This window comes from Drosophila guanche, unplaced genomic scaffold (genome assembly GCF_900245975.1).
Source record: "Drosophila guanche unplaced genomic scaffold, DGUA_6, whole genome shotgun sequence".
In the NCBI taxonomy this organism is placed as follows: Eukaryota; Metazoa; Arthropoda; class Insecta; order Diptera; family Drosophilidae; genus Drosophila; species Drosophila guanche.
In genome coordinates, this window is record NW_022995750.1 from 255,971 (window position 1) to 280,767 (window position 24,797).

General features: G+C 44.4%; 4 protein-coding genes across 10 annotated transcripts in view; 1 reads left to right on the forward strand and 3 right to left on the reverse strand.

Moving 5' to 3' along the window:
• The window catches only part of LOC117585956 (organic cation transporter protein), a 22,181-nt gene extending 13,424 nt beyond the window's left edge, over nucleotides 1-8,757 (reverse strand). The window contains exon 1 of one of the 2 annotated variants that reach the window (XM_034275758.1): nucleotides 8,753-8,757. The gene's annotated coding sequence lies outside the window, so the exon portion shown is untranslated. The other variant, XM_034275759.1, reaches the window with a different exon arrangement.
• Nucleotides 1-16,127, reverse strand: part of LOC117585955 (solute carrier family 22 member 21) — a 20,879-nt gene extending 4,752 nt beyond the window's left edge. The window contains exons 1-3 of one of the 4 annotated variants that reach the window (XM_034275757.1): nucleotides 11,813-12,003; nucleotides 10,730-11,096; nucleotides 52-497 (exon numbers count right to left, since the gene is read on the reverse strand). In XM_034275757.1, coding sequence (XP_034131648.1) covers nucleotides 52-483 — 432 coding nt within the window. In that variant the 5' untranslated portion in view covers nucleotides 484-497; nucleotides 10,730-11,096; nucleotides 11,813-12,003. Of the gene's footprint in view, nucleotides 1-51; nucleotides 498-10,729; nucleotides 11,188-11,812; nucleotides 12,004-15,521 lie in introns of those variants that run through there. The other 3 variants (XM_034275755.1, XM_034275754.1, XM_034275756.1) reach the window with 3 other exon arrangements.
• Nucleotides 16,128-20,093: 3,966 nt separating this feature from the next.
• Nucleotides 20,094-22,211, forward strand: LOC117585959 (twist-related protein 1). Of its 3 annotated transcripts, none has more exons than XM_034275762.1 (5): nucleotides 20,094-20,246; nucleotides 20,485-20,675; nucleotides 20,743-21,025; nucleotides 21,142-21,353; nucleotides 21,439-22,211. In XM_034275762.1, the coding sequence occupies exons 1-5, from the start codon at nucleotides 20,200-20,202 to the stop codon at nucleotides 21,564-21,566; spliced, it is 861 nt and encodes a 286-aa protein (XP_034131653.1). In that variant the 5' UTR covers nucleotides 20,094-20,199; the 3' UTR covers nucleotides 21,567-22,211. The 3 variants fall into 3 exon arrangements, with proteins under 3 accessions (XP_034131653.1, XP_034131654.1, XP_034131655.1); XM_034275763.1 differs by having other exon boundaries at nucleotides 20,743-21,013; XM_034275764.1 differs by having other exon boundaries at nucleotides 20,743-20,998; nucleotides 21,439-22,209.
• A 241-nt stretch (nucleotides 22,212-22,452) lies between these two features.
• On the reverse strand, nucleotides 22,453-24,532 carry LOC117585958 (growth hormone-regulated TBC protein 1-A). The gene is made up of 4 exons (XM_034275761.1): nucleotides 24,136-24,532; nucleotides 23,781-24,034; nucleotides 23,090-23,721; nucleotides 22,453-23,029 (listed from the first exon to the last, which is right to left on the reverse strand). Exons 2-4 carry the CDS (start codon nucleotides 23,807-23,809, stop codon nucleotides 22,698-22,700), a joined length of 993 nt encoding a protein of 330 aa, XP_034131652.1. The 5' UTR covers nucleotides 23,810-24,034; nucleotides 24,136-24,532; the 3' UTR covers nucleotides 22,453-22,697.
• Between the last annotated feature and the right edge of the window lie 265 nt (nucleotides 24,533-24,797).

The window sequence follows — 24,797 nt, forward strand, 5'->3', positions numbered from 1 at the left end:
GAGAGAGATTCCCAAAAGTGTAAGGACTCTGCTGTTGACACATTCACTTACCTCCAGCAAGGTTGTCTCATTCCCTGGGTTACTCCACCCAATGCCTTCCCAGCGATGACAGTTGTCGGTGGAGCCGCTCAGGTTGCGCCACTCATCGACGGGCATCTGCTGGTACTGAGGCGGCCGCTGGCACCAAAAGTCCTTGTTGGCCGCCTGATAGACCGACGAGGATATGTGAAAGGTGTTGGGCACTTGGAAGAGCGACAGCAGCACCGTCATCAGCAGCTGCCACTTGCCATAGTGGCCCATCAAGTCGCCAATCACATCGGTCTCGTCCTCATCCTCCGTGGGATGCCGCCCAGGGGGCGGTGACTGTGGCCGAGTACCCTGCTGTTGTTGTTGTTGTTGTTGCAACTGCTGCTCTGTGGGTGGAGAGGTGCTGCTGTTGGTGGTGGTGGTGGGTGTAAGGGACGGTTTGCCGGTGTTGTGCATGATGCACACAGGAACTGGATAAAAGCAAGAGATAAAAGAGAGGGAAAGTTAGATAAGATGTGCCCCTTAAAGTATCTTCTAGAATGAAGTTCAATCTGCATCTGCCCCAAGGATATCAAGTGAAACATGCAAATAATTGACTTGATAGATGGCAACCCAACTGGCAGCATGTGAATTAATTTTATTGCCCGTGTCAGTGGCACACGAAGGAGCAATTAGTTAAGTGGTCAGTGACTGGCCATAAACAAAACCAAGTCCCGGGGTCAAACAGGCAACAGACTCTCTCAGAAGCAGCCAAAAAGAAGGAGGACTCAGAGTCAGCTGCAGTCAAGTCAAGCGGGTTCTATTTCATTTATTAGAGCCGAGTCCTGCCTCCTGCCAATGGCAATGGCTCTGGTCCAGAGTCCGGTCATTGGTCAACCTGCGTTCGATGGAATTCAATCACGTTGGAGGCGATTAACTACAGAGAGGCAGCCAGGCAGCCAGGCAGAGTGGCCGAGAGGCAGGGGCAGCAAAAGTTGTGTGCAGAAAACAGAGAGCGAACTCTACAAAGTAAAAGAATAATAGCCAAGATTTAATGTAATTGCTTGGGGATGGGAGCAGTCCGCCCTGTAGTCCTGTGGCCCTGTGGCCCTGTGGCTGTGGGATATATTCGTGTCCTTTTGCTAGTTGAACTTTTTTTCTACGATTCGATTTCATTCCTATCCAATGTCCCTCTGCACCACCCTCGCCCCCTGTATGTCCTGTTGGCCTTTTCCTTTCTTTTGTGGCTGGAAGCAGCCAGAGGCTTTTGTAGCGCATTGGCTTTGTCTGGGATTTGGCACGGAATGAGTTCATATATACTCGTAGCAGCCCAGTCCAGCAGCCCCCAAGCTTTAGCCCGAAGGTATCAATGCCCCAAAGTAGGCAACAAACAAAACTTTTACCCCATCGGCTCTGGCTCTGATTTAGCTTTGTGGCTTTGGCTTTGGCTTCTAGTTGGTTTAAGTTAGCCACCTTAAATGCTGCTTAATCCTTTCTCTGTGGATCGGAGTTGTTCCTGCTCGTATAATTAAACAAAATTAAGCAATTTACCGCACGTCAATGAGGGAGTTTACTTAGTGGGGAATTTGTTGTGTTGTGATTCGGAGGGGGATTAGCAGAATCCTCCTTAACGCAGCTAAATAATCATTTATTTTCTCCAATGGATGTCTGAAATCCGAGACAGTTGAAGCCATTTAAACCCTCAACATATCTCAATATATTCCCTGTAATTTCCGCCTTTTTTCACCTTTAAAATGTTTCCCGTTTTAATTGTATAAAATTTAACGTACGCACGAGAGTTAAATGTTAATCCGAAAAACCAGCAACCTGTCGATTCGACAATGTTGTTTGATCAGAAGCAGCAGTGGCAGCAGCAGTGGCAGCAGCAGCCCACCAGCAATTATTGGCCTGGGCAAATCCAGGAAAGAGGAAGTGTGGCATGCACCAGAGAGGATGATGCCTGGTGTATCCGGTGTGTGTGTGTGTGTGTGTGTGTGTGTGACCAGGGGCAAAGACTGGCAGCTGCAAAATGCAATTAGCGTTATTTTCAGCGTACCACCAGCTTGCCGCACCATGCCGCACCATGGTACAGCTGCGAGTTGAAGGTAAATGTCGCTGGGAATGGGGCAAGGGAATGGGGGCTGGGGTGTGATGGTGGCGACGACGTAGTTTATAGCATTGAGATTGAGCCGTTGAGCCCACAACGAGACGACCTTCAGCAGACACCAGCAGCCAGCAAGCAGAAGCAACAGCAACAGCTCTGCTCTGCCGCGTCCTGTTCTGTCCTTCCTTGGGAAAACTCCACCACTGACCAAAACCTAATCCTTGCATCTGCAACTGCATCCAAGGATATGCCCAGAGGGTGGGCCCATAAAATTGATAATGAATTATCCCACCAGGCTCCACTACCACTTCCCAACACACACACACACACACACACACGCACACACAGAGCACACTCCCTATGCCAGGGTGTGGGTCTCCATGGCTCCTGCCTGCGGCTTTTCGCGGAACACGCTTCGCTTATTCACTGTTTACAAGTGCGTGAAAATGTGCGCTCAACTGCTTATCACGCGTGAATTTTACTGCCACAGCCACATCTACAGAGGGGGGAGCAGAGAGTGATGCAGCGAGTGCCCACTGGCCACATATGCTAAAACCCCAACCTAAATGGCAGCGAATATCTCTTCCGGCCCATGGACATATGAAACTTTAACTCTCGACTCTGCGCGAGTGAAAGGCCAGAAATGTTTGTCACTCACAGAGAGAGAGAGATTGAAAACCTCGATGAGGAAGAGTTATGGGAACTTCAGGGCTCCAAAGGAATGGAGGAGGAGTGTAAAGAAAACGCCTTAAACAGTTGCTAGAAATCCATTATCAATGAGTGATTTATTGAACTTAATTGAAAGCCGAACCATAAAGTGTATTTATCATTTATCGTTAAATAAAAGTGAGTGCCATATCCGATATATTCATATCCCCTCATATTCATGTAAGTATTTGCATTTACAACTAGTTCTACAAGCAATTAATGAATGCAAAATTCAACAATAAAGAACTGGTTCAAATATTCAATCTTTCATTACACTTCTGATGGGAAACAAGCTCTCATTTTTCTCTCTTTTTTTGTATGCATATAAGCAGGGGGTATTCCAGGCATCAGAGTTGAGGTTATTGCTATTTTTATTCACACCACACAGCACAGTCCATGCAAATTGGTTGCTAATTACATTTACATAGCGGCCCATAAAAAACGCCAATTATTCGGCGCACGATCTTATCAATAAACATATATGTACACACTTATATGCTAGCCAGACATCTGCACATAGGTTCCCATGGGCTCCCATCCGATGCGGATGCGTCTATGGGCGCGATCTCTTGACACGCTCCAACAGGCAGGCACCTCCAGCGCCATCGCCAGCGCCAGCGCCAGCACCAATTGAATGCCATCCACACGCTGCTCAAATAATGATTTGTTTCAATTGAAAAGTCAATGCCAGAGCTTCCTACGCCTCGCACTCCCTTCATCATCATTTGGCTATTAATAATTTGTTTAGCTCTTCCATTCCCGATGGTTAATTAAAAAAAATGGCAAAAAGACAAATGCCACAGAGGGAAGCAAGAGACTTTTGCATAAATATGCGAGAAATTCCAGCACCCAACAAAATAAAATCTAATTAGTCCGGAGTTTCCCCTCTGCTCATGTTTTTGCTTCTGTCGATTGTTAATTTGGTTAATTTTCCATGGGTTTTTTTATTAAAGAAAAGTTGTTGTAAGAAAACAAAAGTGTTAGAATTACTCTTATGACAGGCTGTAAAATGATAGTTAAAGTGCACCCCCCCTTGCCGTAATTGCAATGCAAATTGCTTATGGAATTTCCTTATTTGTTCGAGATAATGTCAGATAATGGCAGATTATATGGACAGGAAGCATCCGAGATTTACGTTCATTATTTGCATGTACAAATGAAAGGAAATCTAGCTCTTCATTTTGCCTTAAAATGTACTTTCTGTAAGGTAAACGCACTTCAGTTCCAACCCAATATCTGCTCGGTATTATTTACACAGAATTTAAAGCAAATACCCAAAGCACAATGACAAATCATCGCCGGGGGTTTCCCTGGGCAATTATCAAGAAGATAGAAGAGAGAAGAGAGAAGAGAGAAGAGGTGGAGCAGTGGGCGGGCGTCATAATAACAAAAGCCGAAAATGTGCTAAATATTTGAAATACAAAAGCAAAAGCGCTTAGCTCTGGGGACATCCCAAGGGGTGGAGTGGGGATAGATAGATAGATAGACAAATTGTCGCTGTAATTAGCAGTCATGCATATAAAAGTGCATTCACTTTCATGAAATGATAGAGAGAGCAGAGAGCGGGAGAGGGAGGGGGAGAGGGAGAGGAGGATGGGAGACGAGTGATAGAGAGCGAGATGTGAGAGGAATGTAAGGGGAGCAATGATGACGCCTGCATCTGCATTTTGTACACTACAAGAAAGTGGGAAGCACAAAATTAAATTATAAATTGTGATTTAAGGTTACTCTCTTCAGAGATAGATAAGATACACTTTTAATTAGTTCTAGGTCAGAATTTGGTGCGGAATATACACCAAAAATGCCTCCTTTCTTGAGTAATTTAATATTCAAACTTCCCGATTCCATATGCAATTCATATGCAACTGCACAGTGTAGAGAGTGCCGCTCGTTCGGTGACGTTGCACACAGCTAATTTGCACATTTATAGGATTTGATTTGTTTATTATGCATGCAGTCTGCCGCTACCACAGCCACTGCCACAGCCACTGCCGCAGCCACTGCTTCGGCAGGGAGAGAGAGTGTAACGGGTGTGTTTCACGGTTGCGGGTGTGGCATGAAGCTGCCTGCCAAGTGGGTAATAGTAATCTTCAGACACTTGCACGCAGCAGTAGCTGCAGCAGCAACGAGCTGCGCTTCCGTTTCGGCGACAAGTGTGCGATGAGTGGAGGATGAGTGACGTTGGGGGAAGGGACAGAGGATGATGATGATGATGGGGACAACATCCATGTATGTACATGGTACATCCCGCCGGATGAAGGCCCGTCGGCCATTCTCCTCAGTTGCAAATCCTCATGCCCCACTTCATCACTTGTCAGCCTAATTGCAGCCGTGTGACAGCCGCTTGCAGAAGATAAGCGGCAGCTGAGACAGCTGTGAGGCAAGGCAAGGCAAGGCAAGGCAAGGCAGAAGCAGCAGAGCGGTGTGCAACGGGGCGTATGCGCAATGCCTGCCATGTGTGGAAATTGCATTTTGGTTGCGGGATGACGAATAATGGAAATACGGGGAGTGCGGAATAATGAATGTGGAAATTCAAATTTCGATTTTCACCCAACGCACAATAAACAATTACATAAACAATTTAACTTTCGACACGTTGTACGTGCCTCTCTGCCTCTCTCGGTGCCTCTTTGCGGTGCGATCTTTGCCTCATCGATGGCTGAACATTTTACGAGTTTCACGCCTTGCAATTAACACAAATGAGGCTCGGCCCCGGTCTGGTCTGGTCTGGTCTGGCCTGGCATTTCGGCTAGCAGTAAATACAAATCCCATAAACAATTTGGAAAACTGCAAACTCGATTCGATAGCCATTTAGCTGCTGCTGCTGAGCCAAAGAAAACTATTGCGACAATTGCCCTGCCACCAGCCCCTGCCCTAGAAAATCAGGCAATAAATTCGCGCACATTTCGTTCACAATATTTATGCAAAATGTTCGGCTTTTATGGGCCAGGAAAAGCTAAAGAAAAACAAATTGATGATGGTGAGAAACCTCCTCTAAAGTTTTTATGTTTCAACAAATCAACGAAAACTTTGACGGGGCGCAAAATGTTTCAAAGAAGGCAAATGAGGCGTAGAAAGATTTTCCTTGAATGGAAATTTCCATAAACACTAATTGGAATTATATGCAAGATTTATCCAAATGCAAACCATATCTTAGTACACCCTGAATCATCTATATATATGTAAAAGAAAGTCGTATTTTGTAAAGCACTTATAACTCGAGAAGGGCTGGACCGATTGCCATGGTTTTTGATTTGTTGGATTTGCTTCCGTCGCGAGTAGCAGAATACATCTTAAAAACAACTTATGGCCTGTTTGTTGCGGCCTTAAAGCCAAAACTTTATTTCTTTCTGAAGACATCATGTGTGTGTTCAGAAATTTGTCTAAAAAGTTCAATTATCTAAAATTGCACGAGAACAGCGCCGCGTTAATATGGAGCAAAGAAGGGCCTTAATTCGTGCTTCTCAAACACAAGAGCAGAGAGAGAGAGAAATCGTCGAGCTTATCGTACAGAAGAACAGATGAATAATCTTCGAAGTGCAAGAAGAAATGGTTTGAATCGAGCAGCGTTTCTGTATGATTGCACCATCGACAGATATGCGTTCTACTGATGCTCTTGGTCGTATTTACACAGTTCATCCGAAGAATGATGAATGTTTCTATTTGCGTTTGTTGCTGGTACATGTTCGAGGGCCAACATAATTTGAATCACTGCGAACTGTTAATGGTATCGTGTGCCCCACATTTCGTGCAGTATGTAAAGAGCCAAATTTGCTTGAAAACGATACTCATTGGGACACGGCAATCGCTGAATCAATTATTTCTGCATCTCCAAGTCAGATACGCACATTATTTGCTATCATCATATAGCTGTGGAACAAATACAAAGATAACAAGAAATTACGATCTTGAGGTGAATGAGGAGATCCATAACCAGACTTTGCTCTTGATCGAAGATATGTGTTACCTCATGTGCGGCAGTTTGTTAGTTGGGTTAGGAATGCCAGCGCCAGATCGCGGAATGAATGACGCATTTAATAGAGAATTGGAACGTGAACATGAATATGATCCACATGAACTAATCCAATCAGTTCAAACGAATCCTAAGCAGAGGGAAGTCTATGATACACTGATTAATGCAGTTGATGATGGAAATGGCGGCTTATTTTTGTTGGATGCCCCCGGTGGAACTGGGAAGACATTCCTCATGTCATTGCTTTTGGCCACTGTACGTGCGAGATCCGAAATTGCGGTAGCAATTGCTTCTTCTGGAATAGAGGCCACATTGTTAGACGGATGCCGTACGGCTCACTCAGCGTTAAAATTGCCATTAAACCTTCACACTACTGAACAACCGACATGTAACATTTCGAAAAACTCCGCAATGGCCAAAGTTTTAGTAGCATCAAAAATCATCATATGGGACGAATGCACAATGGCGCACAAACGCGCATTGGAAGCACTAGACCGAACATTAAAAGATCTGCGCAATGACTCGAGATCTTTTGGTGGTGCAATGATTTTATTATATTATTATATTATATTAATTTTATTATTTTATTATTATTTTATATTTATTATTTATTATCTATCGGTTTCCGACAAACACTACTAGTCATTCCAAGATCTACTGCTGCAGACGAAATAAACGCTTGCCTCAAAGCATCAAATCTGTGGCGATATGTAAAGAAACTTCAAATGTCTGTAAATATGAGAGTTGCACTGTTGAACGATCTATCTGCTGATGATTTCTCGAAGCAATTGCTGACTATCGGTAATGGCCGTGTTCCTGTTGACAAATCGACTGTGTAACAAACGAAGAAGAAGCCACTAACTATCCGACTGAATTTTTAAACTCCTTGGATGTGCCTGGTTTACCACCTCACAATTTAAAACTTAAAGTTGGCTCGGTAGTCATTATTTATAGACATTTATTCACATAAATGTACACCCAATAAATTAACTGAAAATATGCTTTGCTTTTAAAGCCATAAAATCGTGAATATTCTTTGCCTCAAATGAAACTTAAGAACTCTCCGGAGGGAGCACTCTCATGTTGTATCCCAAACGAATTTCCACACTAATGACCAATAAAAAAAGGCGAACCATAACTTCCAGAAAAATCAAATTAGCAAAACGAAAAACATTTGTCAGCAATTTTCATATCAATTGGCAACGAACAGAACACTTTTGCCCAAAACATTTTATAAGCCCACAAAAGCCCCACATTCGATTGACTGCTTGCCACAAATTGGAGGAGGCGCCTTTCCTCTTCGACAAATTTCTGTGTGATCGGATTTCGTAAAATGGCACAATTTTCAACCAAAATTCTCTGTCGAAAATGCCGAAATCATTACAATGAAGTGTCCTGCCCATTCCACTTGCAGTGCCACTTCACTTCATTCGAGGATTCGCAAGTATCAAATCAATTTTCGAATCAATTCAAAACGGCAGCAAAAGCAGTCACAAAAGCAACAATTTAGAGTTTTTATGGGGCAGGGGCGTGCCACAAGTCCTGTCTTTTATCAGCATATGTGTATGAAGAGGAAGCTGCTGTGGGTTGATATGTTATGCAAATTTCTGCTACCTTTTCATCTCAATTTTGCCAGCACAGAGAAAATTTCAGCTGGAAATTGTCCATTGGCGGATATCTTTTATTTAGCAAAAATTACATACGAAAAAAGAGACAGCAGCAGAGACAGAGACGGGAAAGAGGTGACTAGCAGGAGGAGGGGGAGCGGTTTGAACGGATTGCAATATGGCAATTCCGTTTCGTTCTCGTTCACATTTGAAGGGTCTTTGCAGGCTTCCTTCCGTTTGCCTCCGAGCATTACTGCTGCTGCTGTTGCATCTGCTGTTCCGTCCTGTCGCTGGTCCTGGTTCTGGTCCTGGTCCTGGTCCTGTGTTCACTCCTGCACTCCTGCACTCCTCCACTCCTCCACTCTGATGTACAATTCGGTTCAGCGGAGTCCGGGGATGTTGCAAACATAGTCGCATATACAGATAGAGGTAGCAGTAGAGAGGATACAGCCTTACGCTTGGACAGTCGGAATGTGAACAGAACATGGAATATAGGTCATCAGCCATGGACAGAGGCTACCCCTTACGAAACGAGGGAGAGTAGGGTATATAGGTTCAGTTTTTGGACCAGTTAAGTATGGGACAAATATGATTAGATATTGATTCTATATTCATTACCTAATCCATTGAGGGAAGGATTATTTTAACTTCGAAAAAGTCTCTCTAATCCCTCTCTGTCTCCACAATAAAAAGGGCATACTTCAATCCTCTACAATTCTTGTCACTCTTTTTCGTTTATTTGGATTCTATTTAGTTTTTTTACTTTTAATGTGAATCTGTGAGTGGATGTTTCAGTGAATGCTGCTGCTGATCCATTGTTGTCAACATGAATTCACAAATCTATTACCATTCCGCCTGATGTCTGATGCTGTTTCTGTTGCTCTTTCTGTTGTTATTGTTGTTAGGAATGGAATAATGATGCTGACAAGTCCTTCTACCTCCCTTTTGGCTGCTGCTGTCTTGTTAATCGAATAGCAAATCGTTTCGCAATTTCAAATTTAGCCAAGCTAAGCAGAAGGAGTACTCGTTGGAGCAGCCCCTCTGGCATGGCATTGTTGTGGAGAGAGGCGCGCCCTTTTTGATTACAATTTCAATTTCAAAGTGCTCACTGATTTTGCTACTTTTATGCGCTTCCAATCAGTGGCAAGTCAGAGTCGGTGGGAGTCAAAGCAGCCGGATTGGCATTAGCATAACCTTAAGGCAAAGCTTCAAATGGGAGTAACGAAGGGGCTGACAAACCGGCGCCAGGTGATTGCCAGGAAGGTATTTCGTATTCGCATTTGTTTGTTTTATGTGTCTCTTTTTTTGTGTTGAAATTGTCAAGATATTCCCATGAATATGCTGCTTATGATTATAAGCAGCTCAACATGTTTGTGGCGCTTGGCTTGGTGTTTTTTATAGCATTTATTTTCATGGGGTGTCGGGTGCCCAGGCAGCCCCAAGTAATTTTGAATGAAAGACTACAATTGAAATGTTGCTGGAATGATTTTAACACTTTATTCGACAGTTCAGCATACATTCAAAAATGAAACAATATATCTTGAAATATAAGACAGCATATCAAGAGAAGCATGCAAGCAATTCATTAACTTTTAACACTACTAATAAGTGTTTAACTTGCAATGGATTTATAGTTAAAAACTTTCTTGGCACTTTTCTGTTAAGATATCTGAAAAATTCCAATGACAGTTCTATGCTAATATATTGTACATGTCCCAATTTTAAAGACAATTTCCATTCTTTATACCATTTATGGACACAATTTTCGCAGCAAATTTCAAATACTTTGAAGGACCCAGCCCCAGCCCCAGCGACCGCTCTCTTTCTACAACTCTGAGTGGGCCTAAAGCGAGAGGGCTTCAACAATCTGTCAGGATAAAGTCATTGTCGTTGTCATTGTTGTTATCCTCATTCCCATTGTTGCTGCCGTTTCTGTTGCTACTTCTTGTTGTTTTTGTTGTTAGAGCCAAAAACAAATAGACTCGAAGGAAAACAAAAAAACAATTCGACTGCCGAAGCTGTTGATACCCTTGGAGGTTCTTTGTTTCTTGCTTTTGGTGTGAGTGAAACTACAGGTTTTTGTGGGAGGAGTAGAAGTTTCAACCTGCCTGTCTGCTTGTCACAAAACACCTGTTCAAAGCCATAGTACCCACGTCAACAAAGTGTATGCAAAAAGACGCTCAAATAAACAAACAAAGGAGAGCAAAGCAAATGTCGCTGGCGGCACGTCCACAAGGCAAGGATGCCAGGGTGTCCCTCTGCCGCGTTGTCAACGTCACGAAGCTCTCCGACTGTTGGCTGCAGCCTCTGTGTGTACCGTAATGAGCTTACCTTATGGATATACAAAACAAGTTGCCACTGGGTGATGTTGTTGCTGGTGTTGGTGGTGCTACTGCTGTGGCTGCCACTGATGTTGCCACTCCACTCAGAGTTTTGGCCTGCAGCCAGCACTCTACTGCACAATTGGCAAGGATGCTAGTGATTTCCTTAGCACGCTTCCTGTTGCTGCTGTTGCTGCTGTTGCTGCTGTTGCTGCTGTTCCTGCTGCCTTCGCCTTCCACTTCTTCGAGGTTTGAGTTTGAGTTTGGTTTTGATTATGTCTGTGGCGCGAAAATCCGTCGCACGGTGGTCGCCTCGATTCTTTAGCTTTTGGGTTTTTTTTTCAGAGCTGTTTTATAAATTTATGGCTAAAAGCGCACTAAACGGAAACTGAGACATAAAATCAGTCAGCACTGCCCGGCAGCTGCTGTTTGATTTTACGAGCGTCTGCCTGTTGGCGTTACGCATACGAAACGCGGTGGTACAGCCCCTTCTCCTTCTCCTTCCCCCTGCCCAGCGAGAACTTTGTTTGTTTTGCTTTTCTTTTGGCTGCATTTCCCCAAACATCACTCATACGCAGCGTGGTGCAGTGGCTAGTGGCAGGTGGCAAGTGGCAAGTGGCATTCGCTCGAACGTTTCCCAATTGGCAAAACAAATGCGAGTGGCTCATAGATTTACACGATGTTCAACAGAGAATACAACTAAATATAATGAGAATCCAAACAATCATGATAATAGGGAGAGGGAAAGAGAGCAAAGAGCACAGGAAATTAGGAAATTTTGTGTGTGGGTCTGGCTAGATTTATGGCTTGTCCAAACATTGTCTGGCCGCGGGAGCCCAGCCGTGTTATATCGTACGAAAACCCATAAGTATCAGGCGTCTATATATTAGCACATATCCGCAGATATATACATATAGTAGATATAGCATCGTTTTGTTTCCACTCGCATTTTTTGCTGCTACTGCTGCGGGTGCTGCTCATTTTTTTTGTTTCATTTATTTTATTTTATACTATGCGCACTCACGCACCCACACCCGCAACCGCACCCGCGCCATGGACACCGCGTATCCCGCACTCGAAACGTTTGTCTTACACGAACAAAAAACTCTTCCTGCTCTCGCACTATTTTCTATGCGATTTAGATTCAGAATGAGATTCCGACGGACGACGGAGACTGACACACGGAGACGCAACGACAGCGACAGCGACAAAAAAGACTCTCTGGGTGGCTACTGCTCTGTTGGGGCTGGGGCTCCGCACACAACGACTGACCAAGAGCAACTGAACGCCACTCTCGACAGTAAAGAACTTTTATAATCTCTCTTATGGCATGGCACTTTGCCGAGCCAGACGATGCTCGGAATGGACCATTCTTTGGTACCCGACGACATAGCGGCCGATGTTGAGTGTCGGAGTGACGACCGACCGACTGCCTGCTGCTGCCTGCTGCCTGCTGCCATGATGCAACTATGCAAGGTGGTCTCGTCGTCAAAACGTAGTCTAGTAGGATTCTGCTCACACTGAAACCAGTGTATTTCAAAAAGTTGTGACGCTAAGAAGCGTTTCACACGTCCCTTCTCGTTTTGGTATATTTTCGTTGCCTAAGCTCTTCATTTAAAAAACAATTATAATTCCTTTCTTCAAAAATATAAAAGTTGTTCTCTCTGCTCGTAATGGTTCAAATCTGATTAACGTCTGTTCACGTCAACAAGTTACAAGAGCGCCGCCTACGAGACCACCTTGTATAATTGCATCATGCTGCACCTGATGCGGGCTCTCTTCAATTGCTGTGCTTTGGCAACTCTCTTAGTTCTGGCGAGCGATTTATCTCTTCGACTCACATTGGCGCGCAAAACTGTTGCTGTTGTTATTTAATCGCCGGCACAACAACGCCTCACTAAGCATTATTTTGTGTGCATACTCTGCAACACAGTGGGAGTTGTGTGGGTTGGGCCGTTTAGTTTGGTAAATACCCATTTAAGGAATAATTATCTATCCCACGAATGTAAATCCGCAGTTCTTCAACAACAATTCTTGTACTCGCGCGTACTCATTCAAATCAATTGATGATATAGCCATATCCGATCTGATCTGGTGCTGACCATGAAGCAACTTTATAAGGAGGTCTCGTCCGCAGAACGGCGCCCCTAACAATGCAAGTGAAAGGGTTCTGCTTAGTAAGTGTGAGTGCAACGACAATAGAGTGGGCTAATTAATCCTTCGGTGGCATGGGGTTTGAAATTGCCCATTGCAGGAAAAAGAGTTCACATTTTCTCTTATATTTTAATGTTTAATAATTTACTACTTGAAAGAAGTCGTTAGTTTTGTTTTCTTAGACCCTTAATTCCAACATAAATTGTAACTATCTTGCTGCAAAAGAAAAATCAACGGTTGGTCTTCGCAAAAAATGCATCCGCGCTCCGAACTCTTTGGGCGCAAGCGAGTGCAGCCGTCGAGCAGCCGACAAGATCACCTTATATAATTGCATCATGGTGCTTACTGCAGCTGCAGTCGTGTGATGGGATCGTGTTGAGGTTCGTGTTTTGGGGGCTTTGCTGAAGGCAGAGTGTCGATCGGTCAGAACGTGTTGAGCAATGAACGCGATCGCTCAGCTCAGCTTAGCGGCCCGGCTCGACTCGGCTCGGCTAGTGTCTCTCTGGCCTGTCCGTCAGTGTCGTCGGACAATTTGCTTGATAGATTACACACATCACATCAGAACACATCACATCAACTATAATTCTGACAATTTGTTGACACTTTTGTCTCGTGTTGTTAGTGTTTGGATCTTTTGTTTCGCTATATCTAATTTTTTTCGGGGGCTCGCATTTGATGATGATTATTTACGCAATTGGCAATTTACGCGATAGTTCTCCCACTTTTGTTGGCCTGTGTGTTGTTTGTTCGTGGTGTTATGATTATATTATTGATAGACAGAGATGTTGGATAGAGTGGCGGATCTGTTACTCTCTCTGTCTGAATAATTGTTGACGAAATTCAGTTTTAGTTGGTGCCTCTTTATGATTGATTTATGAGCTGGGGGTCTCTGCGGGGTCTGTTCTATTATGAGCTTGTCTCATTACGGTGGCGCTGCCACAAAATTATTATTTATTTACTTGAAATAAAAACGAACGAAGACAAGGAATGCTATCGAAGATAACAAACAAGCAGCCCCCTTTGTGCGGATTGCTAAATTGTTGCTAATTGTGTACCATACTCGTAAATGGTGCTAATTATTAATATATATATATATATATATATTAAAATGGTGCCAGTTTGAACAGATGAGTTAATGAATAGTTTGACTTGAAGTTAAAGGCAGATATATCTTATCTCCGTAGCTAATCTGACAGATATAGCTTTTGGATTTTACTATCTCTACGTAATAGTCTGACTCACTTGACAATTGAATTCCTCGCTGCCACAAAATATTACTCATGCATCCTGTTGATGTTTACCCCCTTTTGCGGTGGCTGCCTGAGACCCCAATCAATTGTGGCACAATTCTATCGAAAACATTTCAAATTTGTCATCTACTTTTCGTATGGTTTGTCAAGGTGGAATGTTGCATGATTTATTGGTTTATATCAGATTCGAATATAATGTTGATTTACAATATACAAAGATATTTATTTTTAAACTGCCAAAGATTTATATTTATAAGTGAATAACATAGTGAACATCTGAAACCTCTGAATCGGCCTATGGTTTTAAATAAGGTCCCAAAAAATGCCAAAAGTATTTAGTCATTTTTTCTACACTCCTCCACTTTGTGTTCTCATCCACCACTCCTAGCAAATACTTTCCCACCCTTATCATTCGCATTCACAAAACCCGAACAGAATTTATCGCATGCGATATATCACGGAGGGAGGCGTGCCACATAATACGAGTGTATTCCTCTCTATTTAATCAGTTTATAATGCTCATATATTAAACGACAGTAAGTGTTGTTCATTGTGTGGTTTTGCCATTGTTTTTGCTATGCAAATTGTGATTGGGTTTATTTTTAATTCAAAAAGCGACAGAAATAATTAGCTATTGAGTTGGAAATGACAACGACACCGACGCTTTTATCAATGAAGCAAAAGGCAGAGCAAATACCATAAAGCAGGCGGAGCAGGGGGGCATACATTATCAGCATAAACCAATAAAGGAGGGGCTCGACTTCTATTTGAAAACGTACCACCGCCATTTGCACAGTCACACATCCACCCGCAAAGTTTTCAGTTTCCATTCAAGTTTCAGCTTCAGTTTGAGTTTGAGTTTGAGTTTAGCATTTTATTCGAATTTTTTTTGAAATATTCTAATTGGTTTTGGGTTGGCGCTACACGATTTCCATAAATTAAATCGCAGAAATATTTCGCAGTCACATTTTATTATGGGAGAGAACACACGAGCCAAAGTCCGCAGTGCCCAGTGCCCAGTGCCAGTACCCCCCGAAGTGGCCCAGCCTTTTACACTTGAAAAAACACAAATAAATATATTTTAATTTGAATGCAAATATGTGCTCAACAATATTGGCATATACGTATATTTACTGGTCTGAAGAATTAATTTCTTTCTTGCTAACTTCAAAATCCTTCAATGCAACATCATTAAATATCCTTTTCTTTCCCGCGGTGTATCCCGACTTTGGCCCGAATGCAATGTGCAAGTGTCACTGATTTATGGCCAAGAGTTGGTCTACTGGTGTGTATGTGTTTGTGTGCCAGTTAGCTTGTTTTGACCAAGTTAACTGGTTTAATGGCCCAATAGAGTGAAAGAGTAAGAGAGAGGGAGAGGGTAGGGTGTAGCATACTCACTTGTGCCGCTCCTCCGCTGACTCCGGTCCTGCTGCGACAACAGCGGCAACTCCAGATCCCCGCCTGCCTCCTCAGGGCTCTCAGGGCGTTTTGCCATATTCATTTGTTGTTTATTTAATATTTGTTTTGATTAGTGATTATAAACTAATTATTGTGATACGTGCCATTCAGTTTCAGTTTCGTTTGCAGTTTTGCGAATTCTCTTGCCCGAAATCACTTAATTTACGACTTGGCGCCGCTCGGCACTCCACTCAAATGGCGCTCTTATCACTGCTCCGCTGTTGGGTGCTTATCAGCCGGCATTGGTTGGTTCACAGCAGGGGGGTCTGGCAGGGGCTGTTTGCTATTCCTAAGTAGCTCTAGGGCACTCGATCGGAACTGCTCGCGGAACTGCGGCAGCTGCCTGACCCACATAAATCACGTTCCAATGGCCCAAAATTGGCCAGACGTGCTGGCATTTGCTGGCATTACACTTCCTAGCGTTTAATTCCAGCCAATATTAGGGATCGTCTAACAACTGGGAGACGTTCGCGCTCGCGTTAGGTTACTGATTTCTGGAGCGGCTCTCTCCTCGTGAGAGACGTGCGAACTGTGCAACGAACGGTGGCTAACTGACTCTGACTCTGGTTCTGAATATGCTGGCAAGCATCGAGGCGACCATCCGACCAGCGACCAGCGAGCAGAGCGCCCCAGGCGTTGACTTCAAGGCAAGTCTTCCCCCCAGCCGATATAATGCCTCGGGTGCGTTGGCGACTACCGAAAAAAGCTTCCACTTGTTTGTTTTTTGTTTTTTGTTTCTGTTTTCGTTTTATAATTAACAGCAAAGACAAAAAGAAGAGGATGCAAGACCGCAGTTGGGCATACACTACCCAGCAAAACGAGGGGAAGGCATCCATATCGCACCACAAACCGAGTGAAATAACTGGAATACCTGTCTCCAAAGGGCATGTTTCTCTGTGTAGGGAGGAGGGGCACCACTAAAAATGTATTTACACGTTCATTGATCGTCACTGGACTCGAACGAAAATGCTCTCTCTCTCTCTCTCTCTGTCTGTCACCTCTCGATCACCACCGAAGAGTGCCTGCATGTCACCTGCATGACAGCTACTGAATGCCATATCAGACCTTCGCTGGAACCTCTGTACGATCGATATTTGCCTTCAGTTCAGTTTGATCCGAATGATCGTCGAAACATATGCAAATTCCATGCAAAGCGTTCACAAGATTTTTGTGCAAAATCGAGGACTGGTTGGGTGACTGGACTGGGGGAAGGCCTTGACATATTTCACTTGAATTATGGGAATTAAACGTTCGAGTGAGGATTGTCGCCATTAAATGCCAAATAAAACAATAGTTTTTAGGTATTTAATTGGCGTTTATTCCTGGAGAGTTCTCTTAATTATTTAACATGTTTGTGTACGCTGCCTTAGGGCATAGAATTGTCTTCCTAGTCGAACCTTTCTTTTGCGTTTTACGACACGACACTTGCCGTTTCTTTAGTTGCTCTCTACTGCAGTCCAGTCCAGTCCAGCATTCGTAAACATAAGTTATCTGCTAGGGGAGGTAACTGGTAAATGGAAGTAAGATTGGCATCGTTTCATGTGTACAATTCTCTCAATTCAAAGGGAGAATTTATCTCTTGTTAAGTTCCCATCTTTGTACATACTTGTATGCACATTTCGCCTCCTTCTTAGGGAGCTTTACACACAACAAGCCTGCAAACAAATATCCATTTTAAAAGACAGGACTCCAACCCGACAGATATTCTCCACCAAAAGCACACAAACAAAGCTCCACGAAAAAGCTTCCAAGTTTAAGCGCAAAACTCACCTCTGGCTGTGGCGCCAAGGATGTTTGCTTTTCCCAGGATACTCAGAAGTTACCACAACACGGCATTTCCGTTCTGCTGTCAGGGACTTTGGAACGCATTAAATAACATCAAAATAAACAAACAAATTGTGCAGACAATTGCTTTGCGGTCGTCCCAGCCTCAAAGCAGCCGCAACAAATTGTGCTAGAGGCAAAGGGGAAGGGAAGTGGACTATGACGTAGATTGAAGTGCAATGGGATGGGCAGGGGATTGGCGCGGGCAAGGGGGTGTGGGGTTGGGATTATCCTAGCGGAAAAGTATGTACTCTACGCGTGGGTCGTGTGCCGCTCCCGAGATTCGTCGAATGGATTTGCTCTGGTTTGAATGCCAAACGCTAATCGATATAAACCAGACAAAGGTCCTTGGGCATCCATATGTATGTACATATGTATGTATGGGCAGGGGGTTGCTTGGGCTGCGGGCTGTGAGCTGTGGTCTGTGGCTGATGGGCCAACTCTTGACACTATCAATCTGTTTTCTCTCTGTGCGTTTGTTTGCTTTTTACGAGTGTGTGTGAGAACTGTTTGATTCAATTATCACAGCATAAATATGCCTCAGAGATTTGAGATAACCAGTGGGGAAACATCTGAGAAAGGAGTTCGTGTAGTAGCACCGAATAGGATGGCACTTTGTTCTGTGTTCAATGGAAGGTTTGACTCTTCTTTATTAATTTGCTAATTTCTTGCAAACGGGTTACCCCCCAGATTAGCTGCAAACTTTCAATCCGCTTGATTATCATCATAAAAATACACAATCAAACGCGTTTCAAAGTGCGAAATTAGCTTGGTCTTTAATTTAAATAGTGACGTTTTAACTGAATAGAATTCTACCTTCCTCGCACCATAATAATTCTCCTCCTTCGAGCTATATTTCTTCCCACAGCGCTTCTCCCCGAATTAGCCTTCTGGTCCAACCCTTTGTGTACCTCCTCCAACCAAGCCCAAATTAACATGTTCGGTTGCTTGGCTTAGGCTATAAGCACTCTTCAAGTATTGTGAATAAATATGCAAATCAAATCAGAGTTGAGTTAACATTTATTTTATTTATTTTTCTAGTTTTCCCACAGTCAGGGTCAGCGAATAGCGTCTCCTTCGCTGCACTCGTTTGAAATGCGATAATTTAATTGTGGCCCAATGACAAGTCCGAACCTCACCACATTCTAAACATCATCCACAAAAAGGGGTTGGAATGGGAACAGTGAGTGGGTACCCGTTGTAGGGCGGTTTCCCTTGCAGCATCTCCCAAAAGTTAAATTAACAATCGTGTTTACATTGGTTTGTAACAAGATTTCACTTAAGGATGTCAGCTTTGTGCCGTCACCACACACATTCCTACTCGCTGTTCCCTGTTCCCTGTTCCTATTTCTATCTGCCGCTCAATCGCTTCGAACTGGATCAGGGGATCGTGTTCCGGGCACTTACCCTCCATCAAAACTGATTACTGTCATCACGGAACGGACGAAAGTGTGCGCCGACGCGTGTCGACAAGCAAATTTGTCTGGTAATGAAAAGGTTTGCGCATCCGCCTGGCATATTGCCGCGCTTCCCTTTGTTCGACTCTACGACTGCTCGGGATTTTCGCGCCTCGGGTTAAGGCACGCGACCAGGTCGCTCGGTCGCCCGACTGGGCGGGCCAGTCAGCGATGGGTGAGATTGCTGCCCGATTGGTACGAAGCTAATTTACGCGTAAACCAAAACATCAAATAAACATAATTCAATTTCAACAATTGCCCCGTGACTGGTGTTGACAAAGGATCTGGGGCTGGATTCGAGTGGTTGCTGATCCTGCTTCTCCTTACTGAGGGGGGTTCTGATTCCGATGCTGGTTAAGTTAAATGATCCGTGAAATGTAGAGTACTCAGTGCTATCTCCCATGGGTGTGTAATTGTTCTGATCCCGTGGGAATCCAACTCCAATTGCAGCCAGTCCCATCAACAGGTTCGATGGCCCCTATAAAGAGCTCTCATTACTGACAGACTTTCCCGATTCTGTATATGTATCTCCCATATGGGCCGACAAGATGTCAAGTTTCAGTTGGAGTTGCGATGGGGATGTTCTGGTTAGGGTTAGTCTCTGCTTTCTCTTCCTGCGCTTCCCCATTGACAAACATGGCTGCTGCCTGCTGTGCGAAATATAATGGCAAACTGTCAAAAACAGGTGAAGGAAGCACAAAGCCAAGCCCGAAAAGGGGACTGCCACAAATGGGGGCGCAGTCGGTTAGAGCGGCTAAGAGATGCGCTGCATAAAAGAGAGAAGCACGAGATTTGAGATGGAGAAAGATGCCTGGATTGAGAGTAGAATTATTGTAGATTTTCCAGCTACAAATCTCTTCAATTGCTTTCACATATTATGGGAAAGTCTCAAAGTTTTTCGCCCACAACTCGCGACAAATCAATTACCATAATTAGCCAGCAGTTCTACTGGGGGTGTAGGGCAACACCCAGAGACCTCTTGGCTGAATTCCCACAGCAGCTTCCGCTTGAAGACCAAAACCGTGCCAAAACACCCTGTACGGCTACTTCTGAAACTCCGCCCACCCGTTTGAGGGCGCCGCACGGCGAATGGTTGGTCGGGATGCTGTTGCTTAAGGGTGGATTTCATGGTTCCATCCATGGCAGAGTTGTGGCATTTCCAATTGGATTTTGTGGCACTATAAAAGCGAGCCTTTTCCCGGGAGACTGACTCATTAAACATTCAAACTTATTGGCCAGCGGAAGTGCCAAAAAGGTGTTCGGAAAAATCTCAGAAAGTGCAAACAATAGAGACTAATCTGAAGTGCAGTGAAGCTCTCTGGGAAAATTCAAGAAAAATGTCGCGAAATCAATTGCCAGATTCGTCTTCATCACCGCCAATAAGGTGAGAGAGGTTACTTGAGCTTGAAAGGAATCAAAGAGTGCATCAACAAAAATTGTTCCTGGAATTATTGGAAAATAATGATTAAACAATTCAGATAATTATTGCATTAATTAATCAATAAATCTGCCACAAACTGCCACGGCAACTTCTAAGTTCGAGTTTTCCCCCAGAAAACTTTGTGCTTACCGACGGCAGCTTCCAAAGACATAACACTTACATATCCCATCTACATCTGCAGCCACATGCCGTTCCATAACTTTGATGATGATCTGATAAATGATCTGCCCTCCTGCATCTATGCGGGCCAGCATCAGGGCGGCGGCAACAATGGTGGCGGAGGTGCTGGCGGCTCAGGTGGCAGCTCCGGACTGCGCCTCAACTCGAACAATTTGCGGCACATACAGCAGCATTACATGCAACACGGAGGAGGTACGCACGAGTCAAAGACATCAAAAACCAAGCCAGTAATATATATAAAATATCCTGAACTTCCTAGAGAATCTCTTGGACTCCTCGACCAACCCAATGGGTGTGCATCAGTCGAGTAGTGCCACGCCCTTGATGTGTAACAGTCCCAGTGCCAGCAGCAGTGGCGGCAACGGGGGCCCTGGAGGAGCCTCAGGAGCAGGAGGTGGAGGTGTCGGAGGCGGGGGTTCCAATCCCAACTATGGCTCGGTGGGTGCCACAGCCGCATCCAGCTACAAAATGCAGCGACAGGCGGCCAATGTGCGAGAAAGGAAACGCATCCAGAGGTCCGCACCAACTGGGTACACCAAATGGTCTTTTCCATTTTAAAGATTAACACTGCCACAAGCCCCGAACCAGCAATGGTCGACTAACAAGCGTTTCCTGTCTCTTGCTCTATTCCTGTGCTCTTTCTCGTTGCGCTTTGCAGTAGCATCAATTCGGCCTTTGATGAGTTGAGGGTCCATGTGCCCACATTTCCGTATGAGAAGCGACTGAGCAAGATCGACACACTCCGCCTGGCCATTGCTTACATATCGTTGCTGCGCGAGGTGCTTCAGACCGACTACGATCCATTGACCTACGTGGAGAAGTGTCTGCGGGGCGAGATCAAAGCGGATCGCGCCAACTGGAACACGAGTGGTAGGTGTTTGCTGATAGGAAATAGGAAACTAAACAGAGGCAGGAGAGGAATTCCTTTAATTCCTTTGTGTGCTTTATTCGATAGATCTCACTGCTCGTCTCTCGTGGATCAACTGGGAGAACCTGGGCGTTCATCCGGGACGTCGCACGCTGCTCACTTCGCTGGCTCTGTCCTCGGAGCCCATGTGTGGTGCTCATTGCGGCATGCCATGAATGGGATGGTGTCCAGATTAGCCAAGCTAACTCTGGAATCGTTTGCTAAAAGCAACATCAAGTTCTTCCCATCCGTTTCTGATTTAGTTGAAGTCTTCCTTCCCCTTGTATAATGATTTAGTTAAAGACTGACTGGCACATTTCTACAATTACTAACAATAAGCAATAGTATTATATTTTATTTTGAAAAGCATCCAAAGACTCACAAAAATCGCCCACACACAACGCAGCATCGAAGCAAGCAACTTCTCCCCCCAAATGGATTTTAGTTGTTGGCGGGTGATGGCTGCTGCAGCAGTGTGTTTGTGTGTGTGTGTGTGCCTGTGGGGTTTTCGCAATTACAAATCAATTCCTCAAATCATATTTCAGGATATATATATGTAGTATCAGATCAGATCAGTTGTAAATAGTGAGTATTCTACGACACGATAGCCCGTAAGTACACGTGGGCCCAATCGCGTTTCGTGGCTAACAGACACATACATATATAAGTTAGGCAACTATGTAACAACTTTAAAAGCATTTATATAAAAGAGCACACACACTCGAATATGTGTGTGTGTGTGTGTTAATCTAGACGTAAACATAGCATAGACATATACATATTATTATCGGCTCTTCTTCCTTCCAACGTACATGTACTCAAAAATAAATACTCTTTTTTGATCAACAGGAAAAAAAACAAAACTTAGAACACAAAATGTTTTGTCGTTTGTGGATGGATGGATTGTTTGTGTGTGTAGTTGTGTGTTTGACTGATAATACATGCTTTATATGCGGAAGATATCATCTAGACTCTGGAGACTGTTGTTTTGTTTGGCTACTAATCATTCCTACTGCAGGCTTCGTTCCGCTTTGGTAACATGGGGTTTACTTTTGTTTTTGATTTGATTTGATTTCGTTGGTTAATACTCGAATCGCTTTTTGGCTTCAATGATAATACAGGCACACCTACATATATAGAGCAGTACTATACCCAATGACACATTTTAGACGACTACGCTCCTAATAATTGAATTGTTTTCGATTGCTTCTCCAATTTGGTATTTGGTTTTTGTTGCTTGTTTGATCTTATATTTGATCTGCTGGTCTCTCTTAACGTCTCAGAACAACTCTCAACCTCCCTCTTCCTTATGCGGGATTCAGAACTGCCACTTTCCGCAGGCTCTCCAGTTCGCTGCGTTTCAAGCGTAATGCAAACATGGACTCAATGAAGCCATGGCAGTCCGTCACAATGCTGTCCTGGATCATGATGTCGCGAAAGTGATTGGCCAAGGCGGCAATATCGTCGCAGGCCAGAATGCTGGTTTTGTGGGTGACAAACATGGCCAGGGCAGCACGAAAAACGATCTTGTAGCCCTCGGCAAACACACAATCCCAGATGCGCAGCACCGTCTCCACGGGCAGCACCTCCGCAAATATGCAGATGAACCACTTGCTGGCAATGACAGGATACGGAAGACCTACGAGCAGGGGGAACGAGTGAGCAAAGCATGGAAATGCACAAGGGGGCAGAGACTCACCCAAATTGTCCACATGCCGATTGACAGCGGGCACACGGCGAATTACGAGCTCCCGAAATACGGCAAGGTCTCTCAGCAGATTGGACATGTTATGAGAGTGATACTGTGGCACAATATTCTCCACGATATGCTTGAGCAGCCAGAAGGACTTCTCCTCGTCCTCGGTGACGATGAGCAGCAGCCCGGCAATGTAGTTAAGCCCCTGGCAGTAGCCCACATCGCGATTGTGGTGCGCATAGGCGATGAGGATGTTGTACAGGCGCTGCTTCTTCGTGTCAAAGTGGATATTGTCGGGAAACGTACGAGGTAGATCGATTGATATGGAATCGCTGATTTCCTTGTCGAAGGTTTCGCTGTTCAACAGACTGCGATATAGATTGGGCGCCCGCCTTTGCTCGGCTGCGGCGCCCGATATCTTCATCCAGACATCGGGACGGTATGGGCCGGGTATGCCCTTGCGTATGTAACGCTTTAGCTTAGCATCCACCTGGCTGAGATCTGGGTTCTGCTGCAGTATCGCCTCCCATTTCATGCGGCGTCGTGTCAGCGTCTTTAGGTAGCCATCCATGAACTTGGAATAGTTCCTGTAGTCGAAGTTTTGGCCACGTTTGAAGCCATACTCGTCCACATCGCTGCAAATATAAACGAGGGTTTTGAGGCTGACTGAAGATCCACTGGAGCGTGGACTCACCTGAACTTTGAACTTGCGGTAGCATCCATAAGAACTAATGACTAGATTGTATATTGGTGTATTGCTCACGTTTGTTTTGGTCGTTCGTTGGTCTTTTCTGTTTATTATTTTCTTTATTTTAAGGGTTCTGCAGAGTCAGTCAATCGGTTGTGGCTCTGGCTCTGGCTGTGGCATGGCCACAAAATTGCTTTTTTGTATTCAGCGCACGTTGCTCGGTTACGTCGCTGCCGCTGGCGCCGCTTCCGCCGCTGCAACTGCAACATTCAATTGGGTTAAAGTTCATTAAACATTACTTGCCTCGCCACACAGCCCTTCATTTATTTTTAAGTCACTTTCAGCCTTGCCAATCGCCTACCTATCTACACACACACACTCTGCTACGTTGTCCTTGAACGGTGGGGTGGGTGGCCTTTCTGTGTGTGTGAGCGCCCACTCGTCGTCGCTGCCGCTGCCTCTGCCTCTGCTGCTGCGCTGCTCTCTGCTGTGGTAGGCGTTTTAGCGCGCCTCTTCACTGATAACATTTACCTCACGCCACAGGAGTGAGGGGGCGGATCGGTGGGCACAGGCACAGAATACAGGTGTCACGGAGCACGTCTCTTGGGCCAGCGGCGTGCTTTCGGTGACTGGTGATTGGTGCGATTGGAGCTGCCACTAGTGATTTCATTGAAGATTTATGTGCCACTTATCAAAATGGCTAAAACTAAGCAAAATTTTGTTGTTTCGCGTCTCGGTCAGTGTGACCGCGGAAATGTAGATAAAATATACCGTAAAGGCCTCGAAAATATACCGGAATATACTTTTTCATTTTTTAAAATATACCGTAAAATTTACTTTAAATCTAAAATCATTTTCCTCGATTTTGATGTGAAATTTAATATTATCAGCTGGTTAGGACTCTCAGCTTTAAAAATGTAATTTTACTCAAATCATCTTTCAATTCTCCGCTGGATTTGCTGATTTAATGATACATCTTTTCTTAATTGATTTCATAATAAGGTTAAAACTAAAAAAGGTCAA